The following is a 23,634-nucleotide window of genomic DNA, read 5'->3' on the forward strand; positions in this document are numbered from 1 at the left end:
TCTGCCTGCCAATGCAGGGAACACAGGTTCAATCTCTGGTCCGGAAAGATCCCACATGCCATGGAGCAACTAAGCCTGTGTGCCACAACTACTGAGTCCATGTGCCACAACTAGTGAGCCTGTGTGCTTCACAACTACTGAAGCCTGCTCGCCCTAGAGTCTGCACACTGCAACTACTGAGCCCATGCACTGCAACTACTGAAGCCCGCGCACTCTAGGGCCCGTGTGCTGCAACTACTGAAGCCCATGCACCTAGAGCCGTGCTCTGCAACAAGAGAAGCCACCGCAGTGAGAAGCCCGTGCACCACAACGAAGAGTAGCCCCCACTCGCCGCAACTAAAGAAAGCCCGCGTGCAGCAATGAAGACCCAACGCAGCCAAAAATAAAAAATAACAATAATAAAAAAGATACAATTTAATAGAAAGTTACTACAATAAAGTGAGAATAACTATCAAATCAAATATAAAATGTAAACTTTTAAACACTGACCCCAGTATTTTTTTATTCTCTTTTAAATCCTGCTCATCCTTTAAAGGATAACCTTTAGAGTATTTAGTTTAAATTATATCCTTTCTTTTTTGGTGGATCTATTTTATTTTATTTTTTAGGATTATGGTTTTGACAATTAAGTAATAAGTTTAAGTTCGATTGATTCTGACCTTTCTTTAGCAATTGATTATTATGATGTGCTTTTTATATTGTTCGGCACTGTGACATGGAGAGTCAGCCAAATAAAGACTATAAAATTAAATTGGCTTACTCCTGTATGGGTTATCTACTGGGTGCAGTTGAGTAGCTGGAAGGTTTAAGTACTGGGGAGTTTTTTGTGTTTTTTTTTTATACACATATGCAGTCAAGTTAACGCCAAGAAAATTAGCCCCATCCTGTTTGAGTCTCTGAAACCTTGCTTACAAAGATAGAGACATACTCATTTATTTTTCTTCTGTAGTTAAAATATCCATTGGTAGTTATGCTACCAAGAGTTATTTATTAGCCTTGATGTTTGAGAAAGCTTTTATGTTTTACAAAATGAAAATTATTTTCCTTTATTATTTTAAAATAATTGTATAGAGAACATGTTATCTACATACAATTGGCATATTTTGAATTTGATATAAACGTGTATTCAATATATTTATGTTAGCTCTTTCATATGTTAGTGTCAGATTTCCTAGCAGCTAGGCTTGGTAACTCTTTAGTTAATTATTTTAGTTGTTGTTTATCTGGCATTTATTTTTTAAAAACCCACATTTTCATGTTTACAGAGTGATTCTAAAAACATTTGAGAAAGCAAGAAAAGCAGATATTATAATTAGGTCCATATGATGTCCAACACTGCTCTCTACTGGCAAAGAAGCAAGTCATAAAACAAACTATTCAGTCTTTTAAGTGGGAAAGAAAAAGTCAATTTCAAGTAATATTTGAAAATGAAGGTGTAATTCTCAAACTTTCACACGTTTTTGCAAAATGCTTATTTTAGGCATAATGGAATACAATGAAATAACTGGAAGAAATGACTACAGACATCACTTGAGATTAGCTTAAAAGAAAAGCCTGTGTCATTTTAATTAATTGAAAAATAGTTGTGGGAGTTTTGGAAAATATTAAACCAGATATGAAATATCTTAATAGCATTCTAATTTTAAAAGTCTATAAAGTAAATATTTTTGTATATAATAGTGAGTTTGATGACATTTTTCTGTTTTTAATTTCAACAACCTCCAGCCTCTAAAATATCTGCTGTGAGTGCATTTACTAAGTATCCAAATGCACTGACCAAAGAGATGCATAGGTTGGACTATTTGCACAGAATATATAATTAGCTTTAAAGTATCAAAAATTTGCTCTGTATTTGTCTAAGTCGTTATTGATGATTTTCCAAAGACATTTTATAGTTTGTAAAATCTGTGAAAAATATATGCTATGTTGTTATACCTTTCAATATATAGACTAAGAATACACAAAACATTTTTATATCACTGTCATCTTACTTTTCATAGTCTAATATATTGTAAATGTCCTTTTATGTTTTATATCTTTCCTATCTGTCCATATTATCTAGGATCAAAACATTATTCAGTATTCTAATCTTCAAACCTTTTAATAACTAGTAGCCAAAATTTAAACACACACACACACACACACACACACACACACACACAATAATGCCCCAAATGGAATCAGTCATATATAGTAATTTAAGAGGTTTTGTTTGTTTTTGTAAGTTTACCTAATACTATCACTAGCCGATTACTTTAACAGTAACAAATTTAAAGCATATTACATTTTCAATGATAATTACCTCTTGATTGTGAGAAAGAAGTTGATGCTTATTTTCATTGATACATTTTTCTGTAGTTTCTAAATTTCCTACAGTGAACATACATTACTATTAAAGTAGAAATGTTTATTCATAAGTAAACAGAAAAATTTTGTTGCAGATCTTCAAAGCACAGACACACAATTGTGCAAGACACACACTTGGACTTATGTAAGGTCTAATGCCTGATCTTTCAAAAAAAGTATGTGCTGAAAAGAATGTTGTCTATTGGAGACTCTGAAGAAATATAATTGATAAAATCTTGAATACTTGAAATAAGAAAAAGAGCACCCACCATTATCACTGGCCCCGGAACACATAACTCTTTCTTTTGCTCTTTTGCCACACTGAAAAACAGCACTTAGAATCTACATGTATAAAGCAAAAACAGTCTGATACATTATACTCTCTTCTCATCATTGTTATTTTTTTTCTGCCACATGGAGGAGTTAAGACATAAAGTTGCTAAAACATAAAAGCAATGACTTTTACCCAATTGAAAGTGTTCAACATACCAATGTCCCATTTTCTAAGAGATTGTAAAACAAATTTTCTATATTTTTTATTTAGGTAAATTTCATAACAGAAAGAATTTTTGAGATTAACTTCTTTTATTCAGCATAATTCCCTTAAGATCCATCAAGTTGTGTGTGTAACAATAGTCCACTTATTTTTATTGCTGAGTAGTGTTCCATGGTATGGATGTACCACAGTTTGTTTAACCATCCACCCACTGAAGTATATTTGGGTTGTTTCTGACATTTGACTAATACAAATAGATCCATTGTGAACATCAGTGCAAAAATATTAACAGGAATATAAGTGTTCATCTATCTGGGATAAACACCAAAAAGTACAGTTGCTGTACCTTAGGATAAGTGCATATTTAGTCTTCAGAGAAACTACCAAAACTATTTTCCAGTGTAGCTGTAACATTTTACATTCCCACCAACAGCAGCATCCTATAATTTTATTTGCTAATCTGATAACCCTGATTACTAATATTAAGGATCTAACTTTCTTGATTCTCCTTGCCCTTTCACCGAATATTTAACTTATTTCTGTTGGCAGCATTCTTCTCTTTCATCTCCCTCTGCAGCATGGCAGCTACCTGGGGACCCGTGGTTCTGGCACTCCTCAGTCCTTCCACTGAGACCTCAGTGCCAGGGTCTCCCTAATCCACACCTTTTACCCAGATTTCTCCTTCCCCAAGCTCTACTTTGTATACCCAGCTGTTGAGTCTGCTACTCTAAGTGACACATCAAAGGAATTTAGACTCAATATGTTTGAGTATCTTTCATTTCTTCCTTTCATTCAGGTCGCTATTAAAATGTCACCCTTTTAGAGAGGACTTTCCTGATCACTCGATCTTAAATATTACACTCTGCTCAATTTATGTTATTATTTGTGTTATTTTTACTTATGCCATCTAAGATATATTAGAAATATGTTTGTGATCTAGAAATGAACATAGAAATATATAGATACATACATACATGCACACATACACAGGTATGCTCCCTGGGATATAAACTACACTAGAACAGGGACATTTTCCCCCTGCTATATACCCAGCACTTAGTAAATGCTTGACTCATAGTAAATACTCTCTTTTTTTTTAAGGAGTAAATGAGTATGTGCAACTTTAACTTGTTATCACTTGGGACTTAATTCAATTTTTATTTAATCAAAGTTATCCATGTCCATTCTAAACAAATATTTCCCCAAGGCTTATAATGAAAAAGCAAAATGTTCCTCAGCTCTTTTCCCAAGTGTCACTCACTGAAGTAACCTTTTTTTTTTTAACATCTTTATTGGGGTATAATTGCTTTACAATGGTGTGTTAGTTTCTGCTTTATAACAAAGTGAATCAGTTATACATATACATATGTTCCCATGAAGTAACCTTTTTCAACTCTTGTTATTTTCTTCTTTATTTCTGGATAACCTGCTACACTGCTGTGCCTTGATTTGTCATATATGTAGTGGTTAACACCCTCTGTCACTGCCCCACCCCCTTGATTCCTGGGTTCCATTTCTTCCTCTGCTTTGTTTTACACACTCCCCTCTTTTTCTATGAAGAGCTGGGGCATGGGAGTTTAAACTTTTAGTCCCTTTCATATCTCAGTATGTATTTTTTCTCTCCTTGTAATCTGTAAACTTGGCTCTAAATCTTTTTTTTTCTTAGAATATGAAGTTATTTTTCTATTTTTCTACACCAGTCATTAGCTAAGGAATATTGTGATATGGGGCAAAGCAAAAAACTTCCAGGTGTCTCCAGCTCTCTGCACTGGCAAAGTGACCTCATTGCCCAAAGGAAATCCTTTGAAGGTCTTGTGTGTGAGCCATTACCAGCAAAGCATGGGGAAGCTGGAGGATGGATCCCAGCACTGATAAAGAAGATCCAAGGAGAGTTGAGCAGGCACTAACAATATCCACTGAATTCTAGTGTCTTCCCCAAACAATCATTAAATTAAGAAGTGACAATCCCTCATAATTATAAAGCGGTTTACAGGGTGTTTTTGTTTTTTTTCTTATCTCTTACTGCAGTTGATCTTCAGAGCAATTTTGTAAGGAGAGAAGAACAATATTATTATCCTTATTTTTCAAGAATCAAATAAGGCAGAGACTAAGTGACCTTTCAGTATCTTCAGATTCTAAGCCTAGAGTTTATTCCAGCATGCTGCATCATAGTCAAGGGTCTTATAAATATTTTATATAGACATGGAATGCACACAAATATGAACTATTTAATCTAAGTATCATGACGTTTATAACTTAAAAATACAGGAACTATTATAAGGAATAATCTGCTTTTCGATTTTAAAATTATTTCCATTCAGTTCATCCAACATTACATAGAAAAAAAGGGTTAAGCGGCAAGCTTCATATTGGAAATCTTTAAAGCTTAGTTCCCACAATCACTCAAGGCTTCTCCCTGTGTTTCATTACTCAGATGGTTTAATTAAAGCCAATGTGAAAAAAACATATTAAAATGTTCCTGGAGCACTGCAAGAGGTTGATTCATTTAGAATGTACTTGGAGTTCTTCCATAATTTTCCCATATGGGCCTATTTACGTATAACCACTATGACTCATGACATTACTGCCGAAGTATGAATATTTTCCATAAATATTTCTAGCAACTCTTACAGACTGTTATCAACACATCAGATGCTTCCTTCTTGTAGTTCAGTAATCCTTTAGCAATATTGTCTGCTTTTACCTTCCTGTTTTGCTAACACTAGACCACCACTAATGGGGAATCTCTCAGTGATAATTTCAGAGATGTTGAGAAGAGTTTACCCCATGGATTTACTCAGAGCTAAATAGCTTCTACTGTGTTCGCTCCCCTCCTGTCACTTGAACCCTTTACTCTTTCTGCACGATCTAAAACAGTGCTTTTCAAATCTGGTGGCACGTTAAAATCACCTGGGGAGCTTTAAAATGCACAGATGCCCTGGCTCCGCCCCAGCTAATTAAATCAAACTCCCAGGCACTGGTCTAAGTTTAAAGCTCCCAAGTTATTGTATCATGAAGCCAAAGTTGAAAACACTGTCCTGAAACAGAAGAAATGTGATGGGTCCATTGGTGTCAGGAATCGATTTGGCTGTCTCACATATCTTAGTAGCAGGTTTTCAGTTCCTTTTTAGCTGAGAATTTCTCCATTAATTTTGGTCTTTTTTTGCAGATCTGGTCAACCAATTTGAGGTCACAGAGGGATAAACCTAGTGCCTAATGATATTACATCTAGACCAAGTTGAAGTTGTTTGGCATAGTTTGAATATATTAGAAAAAGAAACTGTTGTACCTTGTAGAATCTGAAAACTGAAATTTAATGCTTCTGAGCTTCACGTTCTCTCCATGAGCTCATTAGAAACAGGATCAGCAGTTATATCCTATATATATATATATATATATATATATTTTTTTTTTTTTTTTTTCCGGTATGCAGGCCTCTCACTGTTGTGGCCTCTCCCGTTGCGGAGCACAGGCTCCAGACACGCAGGCTTAGCGGCCATGGCTCACGGGCCCAGCCGCTCCGCGGCATGTGGGATCTTCCCAGACCAGGGCACGAACCCGTGTCCCCTGCATCGGCAGGCGGACTCTCAACCACTGCGCCACCAGGGAAGCCCCTCTCCTATATTTTCAGCTCACCTTTTCTATCTACCTTCTACTGTTCTCCTCAGCTGTTACTAAGATTTCTAAGTCTGTTCCTTAGATTTTAGTACAAGAAATCACTTGTGATGGTTTTAGAAATAGAATTCCCTAGCCCTACCCTTATTAGATTGAGAAATCTGCATTGTTATGTTTTAACCTAGGTAATTCTCATACAGGTAATACACAGAGCCCATTTTGAAAAACAAAACTCTCATTTCTTTAGTTATTGTTAGTTTTTTCAAGAATGAAAGAGAGGGATAAATTGGGAGATTGGGATTGACATATATATATGTCAGTATAGATAATACTGCTGTATATAAAATAGATAACTAATAAGAACCTGCTGTATAGCACAGGGAACTCTACTCAATACTCTGTAATGGTCTATATGGGAAAAGAATCTAAAAAAAAAAAAAAGTGGATATATGTATGTGTATAACTGATTCAATTTGCTGTACACCTAAAACTAACACAGCTATAGTTGTGTTACTAGCTGACTGTAAATCAACTATACTCCAATAAAATTTTTTTAAAAAGAATGAAAGAAGGAATTAAATGTGATTTTAAAAGATACCCTGACATTACTATTTTGTTCCCTTTTATTCTGTGAGTTAACACATGAAAAATGTTCTACTTAATTATTTGATGTAAAGTATACACACATACATACTCATGCATATGTCTATTTATATAAGAAGTGATGAATTCTTATCCCACCCTGGTGTTATGACGATTGATAGTATGAGACAAGAAAAAAAGTCTTTGGAAAATTATATATACCTAATGAATTTAATGATTATTTGCTATTTATATAGAAATAATCTGTAGAATAAAATATCCACATGTCTATTCTAATTGGTCTTGAACATTTCATGATATTGGACTTCTGTTTAAGAGGTATTATATCTTTCCAGGATAGAGATTTTATTACAATGTCGTAATTATTATGAAACTTTTTCTTTTTTGGGGGGATAGGTCAGGTTTTAACTAAAAACCTCCAGGGATATTTTAACTCTTAGTAAAATTGTAGAGCTTTTTAAAAAAATTTTTTGAATGTACTTTAGCTTATGGCTTTGATGAATGTTGTATACTGGGTATTAAAAAAGTGTGTATTTTAAAATTTTACATGCTGTACAAGTGTGCTAATTGGAAAACAAAGAAAGATGTTGATTTGACATTATAAACTGTATTAAACCACATTAATATCTCAAAATATACTATTGACAACATAAAAATTATATGCTTTAAATTTTCAGATAATTTTTAATTGTAATTGTATTTTAAATTTGAGTTCAACTTTATTTCTCTGGGCCCAATGAAATGTCTTTAATTTTCTTTCCAGTACAAATCTTCAAGTAAAGTATTTAGGAAAAGTATGTTTTAAAAAAACCTTGAATAATAGGAATTGTATATGATTAAGTAATGTATTTATATTTTCATATAAAATAATATAAATTAGTAACTTCTATTTAGGATTTGGACTTGAATTACTATCACATTGTTCTATTATTCCATGATATATTTCAACATGAGTTACTGACATATGATAAAGTAAAGCCTGTCTCACAAGTGACCATTTTCAGTTTCTTGGCAGCACAGAAGTGGAGCAGCCCAAAGGAACAGAAGTTGTGAGAGATGCTGTAAGGAAGCTAAAGGTAGGGAAAGCCCTCCAGATAAGTGTCTAGTGTATTGAATTTATCTTCAGTCATCAGTAGACTGGTGAAAATTCAAAGCATGAATAGCTCTGTGGCAGACATGGCTTCACCCTGGTAAAAATGGTCTGTTGAATGAATATCACTAGATCAAGGAAACATAGTAATAACTATGTACACACGATTATTTTTCTGTGTGTGGACCACTGTTTGTATTTTTCTAAGGTATAATTTTTCATACTCAACAAAAAAAAATGTAATGGCAATATTTTATGTGTTGACATTCCGTAGCTTGCCTTTACTTTGCAATGTGGACTTGTGCCCTAACTCAAAGACTAATAATGGCAGAACAACTGTCTCTAAAAGTTAGAATATCATATTCACCAGTTGAAAGTATAGAATTAGACTTAATTACAAAGCAGCATTTTGCTGTGGCACTATATGTTAAAGACGTCCTAAAGGACAAATCCACGAGGATCTGGCCATATCTATGAGCAGACCTGGGGAACTTGTGAGAGTAAGAGCAGAAAAGGACACTAAGCAACTCCACATACTAAGAATCAGCAAGTTTCCTGAGAAAATCTTATGTAAGCTGCCATGCATCCTTCGCATGTTTTTCTAATTGCATCCCATCCCAAAAGACATCCTTCCCTCTGAGATACTAAGATTTGAAAAACTCCTTCAACAGAATTCTCATGTTTATCTCATTAAGAAAATTTAAGGGCTTCCCTGGTGGTGCAGTGGTTGAGAGTCCGCCTGCCAATGCAGGGGACACGGGTTCGTGCCCCGGTCTGGGAAGATCCCACATGCGGTGGAGCGGCTGGGCCCGTGAGCCATGGCCGCTGAGCCTGCACGTCTGGAGCCTGTGCTCCGCAGCAGGAGAGGCCACAACAGTGAGAGGCCCACGTACCGCAAAAAAAAAAAAAAAAAAAGAAAATTTAACATAGCACTATTTTGTTAACATACTTTATTGTTATTCTCTATGGTTGTTCTCAAAATTTTTTTTAGAAACAACCCTTCTCTGACTTTATTTAGAGTTCATCCAATTATTCCATAGGAGAGGTAGGCCTCTGTGCCAGGCAAAATCATAGACATTAAAAAGTATTACTTTGCTTTGAGAATGTCATATCAGGTGGAATCTACTGAGTGTTTAAATTGAGAAAAAAATTGAAGTGAGTTGGCTTGGTTTCTGGGTAAAGAAATAAAAGGTAATATTTTAATCCATTTATTTTACCTGACTTTTCTTAATTTTTTTGTATTTTAAAATATTTTATGTATTTCATATTTTACTTACTTTTAAAGATATATGCTAAAAGGTCCTAAGATGATCTCACTCCCATTTGGAGAAAAAGGGGACCAGCCAACCATTTCTTTTAACTACTCATTAGGCAGTAATTTATACTTGTGCTTGTTTGGCAAATACTTTTAAGCACTAATAGAGAATTTTAAAAGTCTTACAATTTATGGACAACATTTAGAATAAGATTCTATTTAAATGTTCAGAATGTTGCACACTCTGGGTATGAATCCAACTTCACTGCAATCAGGATGTTTTATAAAAGAATGATGATATTTACACTTAATATTTCTTTATACCTAGGAGGTTCTTTATTCAGTGAACCCAAACCCAAACCCAAAAAGATTCAATTATGTAATGACTAGGTAACAAACAGATATTTGAGATGAAATGCTTTCTAAAAAATGGCTAGTTTTTAATGTATTTTTGTGAAACTTTATTTTCAGTTCTTATGTAGTTTCCTATTTGGAAATGTACTCTGTTAATAAAAGAATGTGGTTTACAATAAGATAAAAATCATGAAGTATAGTTTAAAAATTTATACTCAGTTGATAATAGCTTTTGTCTTTCAAGTATCTTCCCGAATACTTAATCTAATAAGCAATCTTTACTCTATTGATTGTAAAAATTTTGTAGATCAGGAAAGTATATCTAAGGGTAATGATTCATGAACTAATGAAAATAAATAAAACAATGTTTTTTATTTACTTCTAAATTTTTTTGTTTGTTTCTTTGTATCAAAGGGCAGATGCTACAACTCAAGAGTATACAAGAATATTTACATTTATTTTAAGAACTTAGACCCTGGCTCCTGTTTAATTCTGTTGTCATGTAGAGATGACCAGAAGATGGTGCTATAGCTCTACTAAAAAAAAAAAGAAAAAAAAAAGAAATTTGCTTATTAACCCTGTTTTGTGTACACATCCCCCATTTTAATTTCCTGCGTACTTTTCTTAAACATATGTATTCTGATTACTTTTTTATCCACTATAGTTCAGTATTATATTTGCCACATAAGGTAACATTTCATTTCTATTTAATAATTTTTCAAAAGTTTGCAATATTAATATATTGGCTTCTGACATTAAAGAAGAATTCAAAATTTATGACTAATACAAGATGATAGAAAACTTACAAGATTTTCAATAATGTATTTTTTTATGCTTCTGTGTTTAATGATGCCTAATAATTTTTCAAGAAAAATTTTAAAACTTTGATTTAGTTTATTGGGTACTATTTTTCTGTCATTTTGTGGAGAATTTATAGTTCATAAAGTTTTCTTAAATATTATAATTTTTATAAGTGTTTACTTTCAGAAATTCTATATCAAAACAGCATATTTTCTATTTCTCAATCATGTTCAACAATTTCTATCTCTTAATCATGTTTTAGTCTACAATTTAAGAAAATTCCAAATTTTTCAAAAAGTGATAATTAAAAAACCCTTTTGACTTCTAGATATTTAATATCATTGTTATTGTAAGGAATTTTATTTTTATAAGGATTTATTTAGTTTTAATACAACTAGTACAAATGTCAGAGGGCTCAATATATTTCATCAACAATCTGCTTGTGATATTTACATGTGGATGAATATTGGTATGTAGACCCAAAACTTCTTGATTTCTCTGGGAGATAACCAGGGAGCAGCATTCCTGGACCCCAATTTTAGACGACAGACCCCTCACCCCAGCAGAGCTAACAAAATTACATGAAGCTACCTCAAGCTATGTGGCCTTGGAAATTACTGAAAAGTTCTGTTAAATCTAGGCCCAGCAGTTTCTCCACTTGACCTCACTTTCTCTGGGTAGCATAACACTCTGTTTTTGTCTTCATAACCAGTTATTTAATTAATGAAATACTTAAAGATTATTTTAATTATAAACGTACATACATAGCTGGTATCCCTGTAAGAGTTATCAGGAAAATGTTTAATTAAATCAACAATTTATAAGAACCACAAAAAGAATTTGAATTAATTCATTAATTTTTATTGCCTAATGTATATTCCATTAATAATATAGTTAGATTTCACTTTTTAAGTCCTTTGAGAAATGGATAGAAATTGTGTGATGATGATATTGAAACTCAGTAGTGCTCCCTTTAAAATTTCTTTAGCTGTTCTACTTACAAGTGGCATATATTTAACTAAGTACTTTATTTATTTCAAGTAATACTTTATCCTTCCCCATCATTTTGTGGTGATAAAGGCTTGTTTTTGTTTATTCATTTGTTGCATCCAGATATCCTCCAGAATTCCTAGGCTTTACCCCCTTTGAATATTCTTATTAGATTATTATATTCAAGTTTTACTGGTAGATCACTCTATCTAGATGACCAAGAAATAAATTTACTGAAGCAAAAATGGAAAAAAAATTGCAGAAAGGCTTTTCAAGCATTAACATTCAAGTAGTAAATAGGGAGAGAAAAGAATACAATGTGAGCATGAATGTGTCTCCAAAATGTAAATTAGATGTATTGTGGAACACAGTTGAGAGGTCTACGAGTAGGAAAAGAGACCTAGAGAAATCATGCAAACTGTAGATAGAATACAGTCATCTTAAACTAAAAAAAAACCAAAACAAAAAACAAGCAGGAATGAGAATATTAAACTTTGTTTAAAATATTATAGATTGAACAAATATAACCTTAGGCTTAAATGTTTTGCAACATTTGTGCAACAGTCAAGGCCAATAACCAGTATCAACCTTGATAAACATGAAAATAGAACTGGAAGGTTTTTTTTCTCTAATTCAGAAAATGTACTGGGCAAAAGAAAAGAGTTATTAGTAGATAGCAAAACTAGGTTCTAGGCCTGATTGCTACAGATCCATTTTATGTCCACTTCTCTGAGACTTACTTTTCTCATCTTTGAAATGGGAGGATGGGATTGGATGATCTCTGAACCTTCTTGGAGCACAATTATTTCATCTTGATATGAAGCAGAAGAAAAGGTTTCACAAGCCATAGATCAGATATTTTATGTTTATTTTTCTTTGTCTCCTTCTCTTGTTTCCCCTCTCTCCCTCCTTGCTCCTCTCTTTGTTTATTCTACTTGTAGCCACTACTTCCTCCCCTTTTTCATTTTTTCCTTTTTTTTTCTGGCAGAAAAGACATAACAGATAAGTTTAACATTAGTGGTTGTTTTGTGACGGACTTTTTGGAAACTAAAAGAGGTCACAGGAAAGGTTGTGTCCAGATGTGGAAAAGGCTTCAAGAGCTATTGCTCATTGTCTGTTTCTGGAAAAGAGCAGCACCCAGGAAGCCAGCTTAGACTGCTTCTGCGGCCAGCCATGGGATTGGCTTTGTTCAGACGTGTTCACATAGATGGAAAGCAGCTGATTTATTTTGTCAGCCTCCATATGTGAAAACCCCCAAATTGCTTTGATTATACCAATACAGGAAGAAGATTATGAAGGGAAGAGAAACAAATTAATCCACTTTCTTTGGGAGAGAGCTGGGATAGTTTTTAAAGGTCTGCACTGAAGCAAAACAAGTTTCTTAAAGACAAAAAAGAAAATTCTCTGGCATGAATTAGTCACATTTATGTGCAGAATGTAAGACTGCTGAATACCGAGAAAAAAGCTGCCTGTATTTATAGAACAGGACAGATAGCAAACTAAAAAATTATACCACCCAAAATGAAATAAAGCAAATGGAACCCTTCCCCCGTAACCCCCTCCCTGGATATCAAGGCAGACATTTCAAGGCATTCTTATATGCATTAATTATGTTATTCTCCATGGCAGTGCAAAACCATGAAAAGAGAAAGAGGCCTTTAAACACTCTCTGCTCTGGGACTGAACTATACCATGTGTATTCACATTAGAAAGAAATACACAATGCATATAAATATGACACACAAAAGAGGACTGAAACCCCATCTTGCCTTACAGATACTCTGTTTTGAATCGAGTTAGGGTGATCCATATGCTAACAAAATGTTATACTAGGAAATAACTTCTTGAACCCCTACAAGAGGGGTAATAAATACAATTTTTTTCAATAGTTATCTTCTATTTCTTGAGAAGAAAGGCGGGGGAGGGAGGAGAGGAGGAAAGTAGGGAGAGAATAGCATTGCCAGATAAAGCCAGGACATTTCAATACTTCTAGACTGAGTCTAGTTCTGAGTGTATTTTTTTGTTTTTTTGGTTTTTTTTTTTGCGGTACGCGGGCCTCTCACTGTTGTGGCCTATCCCATTGGGGAGCACATGCTCCGGATGCGCAGGCTTAGCGGCCATGGCTCACGGGCCCAGCCGCTCCGCGGCATGTGGGATCTTCCCGGACCAGGGCACGAACTCGTGTCCTCTGCATCGGCAGGCGGACTCTTAACCACTGCGCCACCAGGAAGTCCGTTCTGAGTGTTTTATCTGGGATAATTACTTCAATCCTTAGCTTCAGTTTGATTTCTAAATATTTGGGGGCCGTGTGGAGTTTATAAAAATACTTTATAATGGGCAATAATTTATTTAATGAAATTTCAACACTGAATATGAGCTCCAAATATATGTGTTCATTTTCTATAGAAACAGAATTACAGTTTTGTGAATAAATTTTCATTTGTAGTTTGCAAGACATATCAAGAAATCTGAAGGCCAGAAAATTCCTAAAGTTGAGTTGCAAATATCAATTTATGGAGTAAAAATTCTAGAACCCAAAACAAAGGTAAGGCTCATTTTTAAACATCGGAAGCACTCTACTCTTGAATTAATTGCAATTACGCTCCTATTTTAATGAGTATTTTAAAATGTTTTACCAGTTGAAACTGCTGAGTTCTCAGTTAACTACAATTTAAAACTCTATAGGATTTATAGGGGAAGAAACAACATTTGGAATTGCTTTCTGAGTGGTTTGTTCTGCAGCCTATGTTTGGGATATAAAAATTTATATTAAAAGTGTATTCAACGGTATTTGGTCTTGTATTTAGGAATTTTTCTTCATAAGCTTGAATGAGATGCATGTAAGTGTGGTTCACTGAGTATGAAAGAAGACAAAAACTGTATGCTGTTTATTAAAATGTCCTGGACCGACTGTTATTGCCTGTAGACATAATCAGTGTGTATTAGTTTACTAAGGCTGCCATAATAAAATACCACAGTCCTGGTGGCTCAAACAATAGAAATTTATTTCTCACAGTTCTGGAGGCTGGAAATCTGAGATTAAGCTGACAGCAGCAGGCTTGGTTTCCTCCGAGTCTTCTCTCCTTGGCTTGCAAATGGCTGCCCTCTTGCTGCCTCTTCACGTGGTTGTCTGTGCACGCATACGCCTGTCTCTTTGTATGTCTTATTTCCTCTTCTAAGGACACCAGTCAGACTGGATGAGGGTTGACTTTAATGACCTTATTTTAACTTAATCACCTCTTTCAAGCCTTACCTCCAAACCCAGTCACGTTCTAAGGTACGGGGAGTTAAGGCTTCAACATATAAATTTGGGGGGGACATAATTCAGCCCATAACACAGTGTAAACTTAAGGTTCTTGTATTTGAGAGCTTTCGCCCCTATAGATCCAATGGAAAAAAATTGGAAAATATAATCTATTCTAGATTCACATTTATTAATATGTACTTACTGTGGATGTAATTGTTTTCACCTAAATTGCATCAAAAATAACTGAGACATTTGCAAAAATAAGTCCCACATACTATCTTAGCCTACAGAATCAGAATTGCCATGGAAATTTTGCATTTATAATATGTTTTAGGACAACTGGACAATGGCATAGATGCACCCACAGTTACTGTTCAATTCCAAAATAAAGAACAATTGCATTCTTTCAAACCTCTCAAGCCAAGAATCTAAGACCTCCCTCAACTGTTCTAATTTCCTCCTATTCTCCACACTCAATATTAAATAAAAACAAAGAATTGGAGACCACTTCTGTTATGGTTATCCCAAAGTAACTATTGCTGAGGTGGCTGAAAGCAGACAAAAGAAGTGATGAAAGGATAGTGGGAGGTCTGGTCTATTCAAGCTCATGTATATATATATACGGTTTGCTGGGAAACAAGGCAGTTGAAATTATGGCTGAGATTAACTCATTAGGCAGATGGTAGTTACAAAAGAACAGTAGGCTAAGGAAGCAGTAAGTTATAGAGTGACAATGTAGTCAAAAATGTAGCAACCAAAGTGTAGTCTTATATGCAATTAAAAAGAAAAACAATCCTAGTACTGTATTTCCTTTTTTAAACTAAGTGGATATATAGTGGCAAATGTCCAGGTAGAACAAGTCATTTGTAGGCCATGTTCCTGTTTATTTCTTCTAAACCATATAGATCCCTTTTGGAATGTATGTGTGTGTAATTAATTCAATCTTTTACATGAATTTTAGGACTTGTCAAAGCACACCTTGAAATATGTAAGGCTGATAATACACTTTATGTATCACCTACATGTGTTCTTGTTCGTTTTGATTCAAGTCTACCCATAATATATCCTAAGCTATAAAAATTTCACCAATACCATAATCTATAAATTATAATCTACTAAACCATTCTCCTATTATTGAACATTTAGAATGCTTCAAATTGTTCATTAATTAATAACAAAATTTAAGTATTTAGAAAATACCAATATGATTAAATACAGTATATAAAGAGAACGTCATTAGTGTTTAGAATCAACAGTTTAATAATGGCATATCTTTACAAATCACAAAATATAGAGACTTAAGGATACTGCAAGATGACTAACACTGATTTAGTATGTGGTGTGTGTGTGTGTGTGTGTGTGTGTGTGTGTGTATGTGTGTGTGTGTATTTAAAAAGACACAAAGAAGCAGATCATGGGAAATGCATATGTAGCAAATGTCACCCATTTGTGATTCTGGCGCCCACATAATAAGACTCCCATAATAATGAGTTTTCTGTTTTCAACCTGTCAACTGTATCATTATGTTCCCTAAACTTTTACTGTCAAATCTCTATGCCTCTCCCAACCTAAACCCCACTTACAAAACATCAGTGAGTTGGGATTCAACTCTGTGATTAGCCAACTGACTTTTGTTCATGGTATTTCTTACCCAAATCAGTAACACCAATGCTTTTCTTCCCTGTCCCAAAGTCTCAATTTCCTATATCTAATAGCTAATTTTAAAGAGACCCAATTTAATTTTTTCCCAAAAAAGTAAGTTTTCCAAACTTTTAACCAGAAAGAAATATCTCTATTTTCATCCCTGCCAGACTTGAAGAGTGATCTTGGAGTTTTAAAATCTTTGAAATGTCTTATAAATTCTATTATATTACATATGGATAGACAGCAACTGACCCTTTACTCATATATCACATGTGAATATAGAGTGTGTGACTCTTTACCTATTATAGAATATACCATTTTTTGAATCCATAAAAACATATAGGTAATCTAAAAAAGGGATTACCAGCTCTTCTGGGCATTAGTGCCCCTAGGAGGCTCCTGAGAATGCCACTTGCTGGAGACCACCCAGGCCTTTCAGATTCAGAATCACAGAACAAGACTTAGTATCTATAATATAAAAAACAAGAAAACCTCCCCAGGTGGCTCTGATACAGCCTGTTCACAGATATGCATTTAGGAACCACTATTTGAGGAGATGTGAGTGAATCAGAAATAATCTATCATATATTTTATTTTGGGTATAAGCTGTAATTTAGGAAAAAAAATAATTAAATATGATGGTCCTAAGATAAATTTATTTATAGTAAAACATACATGTTTGCTATACATTTATATAGTAAATATATTTATATATTTAAAAATTTATTCTTAACCAAATGGACTTGATAGAAAATAGACCATTTTTCTATACCATTTGGATGGATGAAAATGGAAGTGAAAAGCAATCTCAGTTGACTCCAATATCTTTCTTCCTGTGTCTTTTCACCTTTTGCTTTTCTCACTTTTCCTCCAAATGGAGATTTTGCATTACTGGAAAAAGGTGGTATAGGTGAATTGGGGATTTACTTATGTTTTGTTCCAACTCCAATAATATATCGTCAGTGTTAAAGGATAATTGTGTTCTCACTGTGCTTAATTGTATTCCTGAGTCTCTTTATCCTGTCTCACCAGAAATCAGTACTATATCATAAAGATGTATCACAACAACAAAAATTCACAAAAGTAATAAAATTATAAGTTTCAGCACCCTGGTCTTCTTTTGTAGAAAGATACCTCTTGCCAGTCTAGACAAAACTTAAGATGATTCCCAACTGTCATAACCAAAGGCTTTCTGTGATCACATTGGTTGGTGAGTGAATGAGGAACTGCATAGGTTTCACCACCAGCTGTGTAAATGATGTGTTTTCATGTTAAATACTTGTAATTTCTCCTATAAATGGAAAAAAATGAATCATTTTTCTATATTGTATAGCAATGATGTGTCCTTTTTACGTTTAACATGATTATACAGTTAGTAAACTGGCGTAGACTTGCTGTCAGTATTTGGGAGCTACAGTACAGCTGAAGGCCATCGTTTGACTGTATTAATAATAAAACAAAGATATGCCAGTGAGAAAAAGACTGGTCAATCAGGCAAAGTGTAGGAGAAGGATAGTCTCAGACAAACGTGGTCAGTGTCCATCTCAGCACTAACCACAAGAGAGGAAAGATGACTTCATCAGAAGCCTTAGTAAGTTGTTTAGAATCATACAGTATACAGCTTCATTTTAATTTTCATGCTTGCAAACAACCCTTTGATGACTTACCATTTGTTTTGTATGCAGTCAAGAATGCAGGCTGTAGACAAATTCTCTTAGCATTTATTTGTTTAACTTGTTATATGTACTCATTTTCCGTCTGAAGGGCAGTAATGTGAATCAGAATGATAGAGAAAATCTCAGCAAGCTGGCACGTCAAACCCTGAACTTGGAAGGATGTAGTGACAGATGCTATAGTTGCAGTATATGATGTGTGTGTGTGTGTGTGTGTATATATATATATATATATATATATATATATATATATATATATATATATATATGCAGTGTTTATCTTTCTACTGATTAACAAGGTTGATTCAGCAATTTAGAAGCTGGATGTCTAGATCTTCTTCATTCATTGCTACAATGGAAAACATTACAGAAGTTGCAAGGATGATTTCCTTAGACAGAAGAGTTTCAAGAGTGTATGAGTTACCATGAAGACATGTAATATGTAGTATGTTTCATATGAAATTGTGTACAAATGAAGTTATGTTTTAAACTGTAATGTTAGTAGCAGTAAGATAAAATGAAAAGTATTCTGGTTAAAAAGGGTTCTGCTAATTCTGTAACCTTGTGGAAGCATCTTAATCTCTCTAGACCTCAATATCCTCCTAACTAAAATTGCACAATTTAAAGTAATGGTCTCTGAATCCCCTGTAGCTCAGGAAGCCCATGAACCTCTGATCCTCTTTTCCCTTCTGTTTTTCTAAGTGCTATTGAAATGACTATCTTAGTTTAATCCTGACTCAGGAGGTTTATCTCATTACGTGTTTGTTTAAGTTTGAAGTGTATGTAATTATAAAATCAAGGAATGACAGATGATGTTTCATAAGTTGTATGTTATTAGCACAGCTGGTATAGCAGAAAATGGAAAAAAAAATCTCTTCAACTATGTTTATTTTCATCTGTGTTCACAGGAAGTTCAACACAATTGCCAGCTTCACAGAATATCATTTTGTGCAGATGATAAAACTGACAAGAGGATATTCACTTTCATATGCAAAGATTCTGAGTCAAATAAACATTTGTGCTATGTATTTGACAGTGAAAAGTGTGTAAGTATGCCAGATGTTTTAGGGTGGTTTGTTCTGCTCTACAAGCCAGGAATTATCTTGTTTCTGACATTAGTAAAGTATTTGGAAATGAATAAGGTCTGCAAATACTTAACTACACTAATAGATTCATCCTGTCATGAGAATATGCTTCAGGATTTCATCCTTAACTAAATTCTCATGTTCATGGGCACAAGCTTTCATGCAAATTTCTTTTCTTAGAATGTCATGCTTATGTTATACATTTGTCTTATAATCACTTGATTTATTTGAAATTTTAAACTCAAATACAATTTAGTAATATGCCTATAATGCAAAAGAGTAATTGCGACCAAAGTATTGATTTTTTTTTTCTGGAATGTGATGGATCTGATGAAAATAAATATTTTAAACTCCAGGAAATGAAATGTGTATGACTTCTCAAAAAAGTCTCCAATACTTTGAAAATCTGGTTCTTGATTTTCATTATTCAGAAAACTTAATATAATGAAAGGTGGTAGAATTGTATGGGCGTGTGTTTGTGTATGAGCTTGAGAATGTAATCTAAAGTTCTTAGCAAGTAAGAACAATTAGAGAATTCCAAAGTTAAGTTCACTAACAGTTCTTTAATCATCTGGAATCTTAAGGAAAACCCAATGTCTTGACTACAAGCATAAGCTAATGCTAATCATAACCTAGTCCGAGGTCCTGTTATAAAACATAAGATGTGAATTCCAAGCACACATTGTAGCCTTTGATAGCTTTAATTGAGGAAGAACACCTAACCTCAACAACATGATTGCCTTAGACAGAAAGAAACTTAATTTATTTATTTGCTCATTGTTAATACTGTCAAAAATAGCAGGGACTAATATTATCACTATTATGTAATTTATTTCTCTGGTTTCAGTACGTGAGCTTCTTAAAAACAAATACTTTTATTTGTCCATGTAACTCCTGCGTCAGGTGAACAATAGATGCTCAATGAATTTTTTCCTTAAAGAAAAGACTATGTGGACAAATTTACAAAAGATACAGCAAGTTATTATCTGTATCTTTTAAACTGTAGTTCTTTAAACAGGCAAACTAATGTGCTAAGCTACTCCGCATCATAACATGTTTTGAGAATTTGATGAATATTATGAAACATCTCATCAGAAAAATATGCTTATCCATATAAGACAATATTATGTGAACAATATGGCATTTTATATGAAATTAAAAAGTTGTTTTTGAAATGTATCCTATCGAATGAATGCATTATATTTAATGTCCCAAATGCTTCTTAACCATAATTGCTTGCAAATGTTTTCTCTGTGATTGAGAAGATTAAGGTTGATACTTATTGAATATCTTCTATGTGTAAGATATTATAACCTTTTACCACTTATGACAAACAGTAAATTCAGTTGCCCTTCTTTCTTGTCTTACACATGGGAATAAACTTCCTTGGGGTCCTTTGAAATATTCATAACCCAAGTCCATTATAAATACTAGTCTTCTTATAATCTTATGTCACATGTTTTATCTTTCTTTCATCTCCAAATTTATTACATGATTATTTAAAATATAAGCTTGCTAGAATTCCCATGAACTTTTATGGATTTCAAAGTATAAACTCTGTTACTCCCTGATCATAATTGTTTGTAACTGATTTCCAGAATTTCAGTTCCTTGACCCATTATTCCTCTCTGGATATACCATATTAGCTTTCTTTTTTCTTGAAGGTTGAAAATATTTTCTTGAAGCCTACAGCAGTGGCTCACAACCATTAGTGTGCATAATGGAGGACCCTTTACAATACAGCTCATTGGTTCCCACTACAAAAAATAATTTCATATTGATTCGTGCTGGAGCTCAGGAAATCTACATTTAACAAGTCCACCAAGTGATTCTGCTGCAGGTAGATGGAAGTCTGAGCTTTGAAAAGCAAGGATCCAAGATATCTCTCCAACTATAAGTTGGCATCACTTTCATTAGCTTAAAGAGGACATGTTTCCTCAAAGTTTCATTATATCATTTTCACCTCAAAGTTTTATTTGCTCTAATTATAACAATGTCTATATTCATAAAATTGATTTTATATGTATGCAGAATTTTGAAATGCCATCCTCTCTAACTCTCATTTCCTAGTTATTGAAAATTAAAACAGGAAAATAAATTATGGCCCGATTAACACAACTCTTCCTCTTACTTTAAGAAACCAAAGCTTGAGAAGTTGAGTGACTTTCCCAAAGTTACAAAGCTAGGAGATAACAGAATCAGGATTGAGATTTAATACCTTGAATTGCCATTGTAACATCTATCCAATCATGCTATCTTACTCCCAAACTGTGACCTGTTCCAGGGGCCTTGTCTTATATATTCACTATATTTTATCCTTTCAGTACTTCCATGAAATTGTTGAGAGTTTGAAAGGTAGGTGAAGCCCCTCTTAGCATGCCATGAGACTGGAGTTCACTACTTTGTTAACATGTTGTGTTAATGAGTCTCCTTCCATGGTGACAATGAGGATAATGTGGGGAGCTAGAGTACCCAGCCCTGCTAAGCAGTAATGAAGAGAGGCCAAGTAAGGAAGCTGAGCTTCTATCCCCACCAGGCAGTAATGAGGCAATGCTCTCCCATTCCCATTCCCCTACTGGAACCGTGTCAGAGAGAGCCACCCAAACACAAAGTTTAAATAATTTCCAGCGTCTCATAACATAATATCTAAAATATCCAGGGTTCACTTGAAAATAACTCATCATATCAAGAATTGGAACATAAACTAAATGAAAAAAGATGACCAATAGATCTCAACACTGAGATGAGAGAGATATTAGTTACCAGACAAAATTTTTGTCTGGTAACTGGTAACAAAACCAGCCAACATAAAAATAATAAAATAAACCATTACAATCACACTTGAAACAAAAAGTAGAAAGTGTTATCAAAGAAATAGAAAATCAAAGCAAAGAAATTGAAGATATAAAGAAAACCCAACTGAGAATATTAGAGCTGAAAAATACGATAGTCAAATAAAAATTGCAATATATGGGCTCAGAAGGGAGAGGACAGAAGAAAGAATCAGCAACCTAGAAGATCAAAAAATAGAAAATGCCCAATCTGAACAACACAGAAATAATAAGCTTACACATATGTATGCACACACACATGTGCACACAGGCATACACACAAAACAATACAAAAGCAAAAAACAAAACAGAACTTCAGGGACCTGTGGGACTATAACAAAATGTCTAACATTCATGTGTCATCAGAGTCCTGGAAAGAGAGAGAAAAAAGGTAGCCTTGAAAAAAACACATGAAGAAATAATAGCTGCAAACTTCCCAAATTTGGCAAAAGACATAAACCTATAGATTCAAGAAACTGAATGAACTCCAAACAGGATAAACCCAACTAATTCCACACCAAGTCACATCATACATAATCAAACTTCTGAAAACTAAAGACAGAAAAACCTTGAAAGCAGCAAGAGATAAACTAGTCCTTACCTATAGCAGAAACATCAATTCAAATGACAGTGTATTCCTTATTAGAAACCATGAAGGTGAGAAGGAAGTCACAGTATTTTTTTGAGTGCAAAAAAAAAAAAAAAGGAGTGCTGTCAAACCAGAATTTTATATCCAGAAAAAAACATATACTTCAGAAATTAAAGAGAAATCAAAAACTTATCAAACGAAGGAAAACTAAGATTATTTATCACTCCCAGATCTACCCTAAGTGAATGGCTAAAGGAAGTTCTCTAAACAATAAAAGAAGGCATCTTGGAACATGAGGAAGGAAAAAAGAACAGGATAAGCAAGCATATGGGTAAATCTTTAGTTTTCTAAATTATGATTGACAGTAGAAGCAAAAAATACTTTCTGATATGATTCTAAATGAATATATAGAAAATATGTAAGGCAATTATATTATAAACAGGGAAGGTTGAAGGGATGTAAAGGTAAGGTTTCTACACCTCTCTTGAACTGGAAAAATGACAGCATTAGTAGACTGTGATAAGTTGTATAAATATAATGTGGATTCCAGAGCAACCACTAAAAAAGTTATAAAATGGGATACATTTTAAAATACTATGGGTAAATCAAAATTTTATTATAAAAATGTTTTAAAAACCCATAGAAATTCAGTAAAAAAAAAAAAACAGAAAGAGAAAAAATAGAAATAACAGAAAAGAAAAAAATTAAATGGAAATTTAACCTCTAATATATCAAAAATAACATTAAATGTAAGTGGTCTAAGTATACTAATTAAAAGAGATTGCTAGAGTAGATTTAAAAAAACCCAGATATATGTTGTCTTCAAGAAATTTTCTGCAAGTATAATGATACAGGTGATATAAGAAGGTTAAAAATAAAATGATGAAAAAAGATGTATCATGCAAAAATTATTCTAAGAAAGCACAAGTAAGTGTATTAATATCAGATAAAGTACACTTCAAAGTAAAGAAAATTATCAGAGACAAAGAAGGACGTTATTTAATGATAAAAGGGT

General features: G+C 33.6%; 1 protein-coding gene and 1 long non-coding RNA gene across 3 annotated transcripts in view; both read left to right on the plus strand.

The window, feature by feature from the left end:
• Positions 1–23,634, plus strand: part of LOC309962744 — a 453,428-nt gene that overhangs the window by 255,451 nt on the left and 174,343 nt on the right. The gene's annotated exons all lie outside the window — the stretch shown is intronic.
• GULP1 (GULP PTB domain containing engulfment adaptor 1) overlaps positions 1–23,634 on the plus strand; it is a 173,202-nt gene that overhangs the window by 111,867 nt on the left and 37,701 nt on the right. For both annotated transcript variants that reach the window (XM_082840853.1, XM_082840854.1), the window contains exons 4-6: positions 8,065–8,136; positions 13,997–14,095; positions 19,023–19,160. In XM_082840853.1, the coding sequence (XP_082696979.1) occupies positions 8,065–8,136; positions 13,997–14,095; positions 19,023–19,160 (309 nt within the window). The remainder of the gene's footprint in view (positions 1–8,064; positions 8,137–13,996; positions 14,096–19,022; positions 19,161–23,634) is intronic.

This window comes from Leucopleurus acutus, assembly GCF_964270905.1.
Source record: "Leucopleurus acutus genome assembly, chromosome: 6".
Classification (NCBI taxonomy): Eukaryota; Metazoa; Chordata; class Mammalia; order Artiodactyla; family Delphinidae; genus Leucopleurus; species Leucopleurus acutus.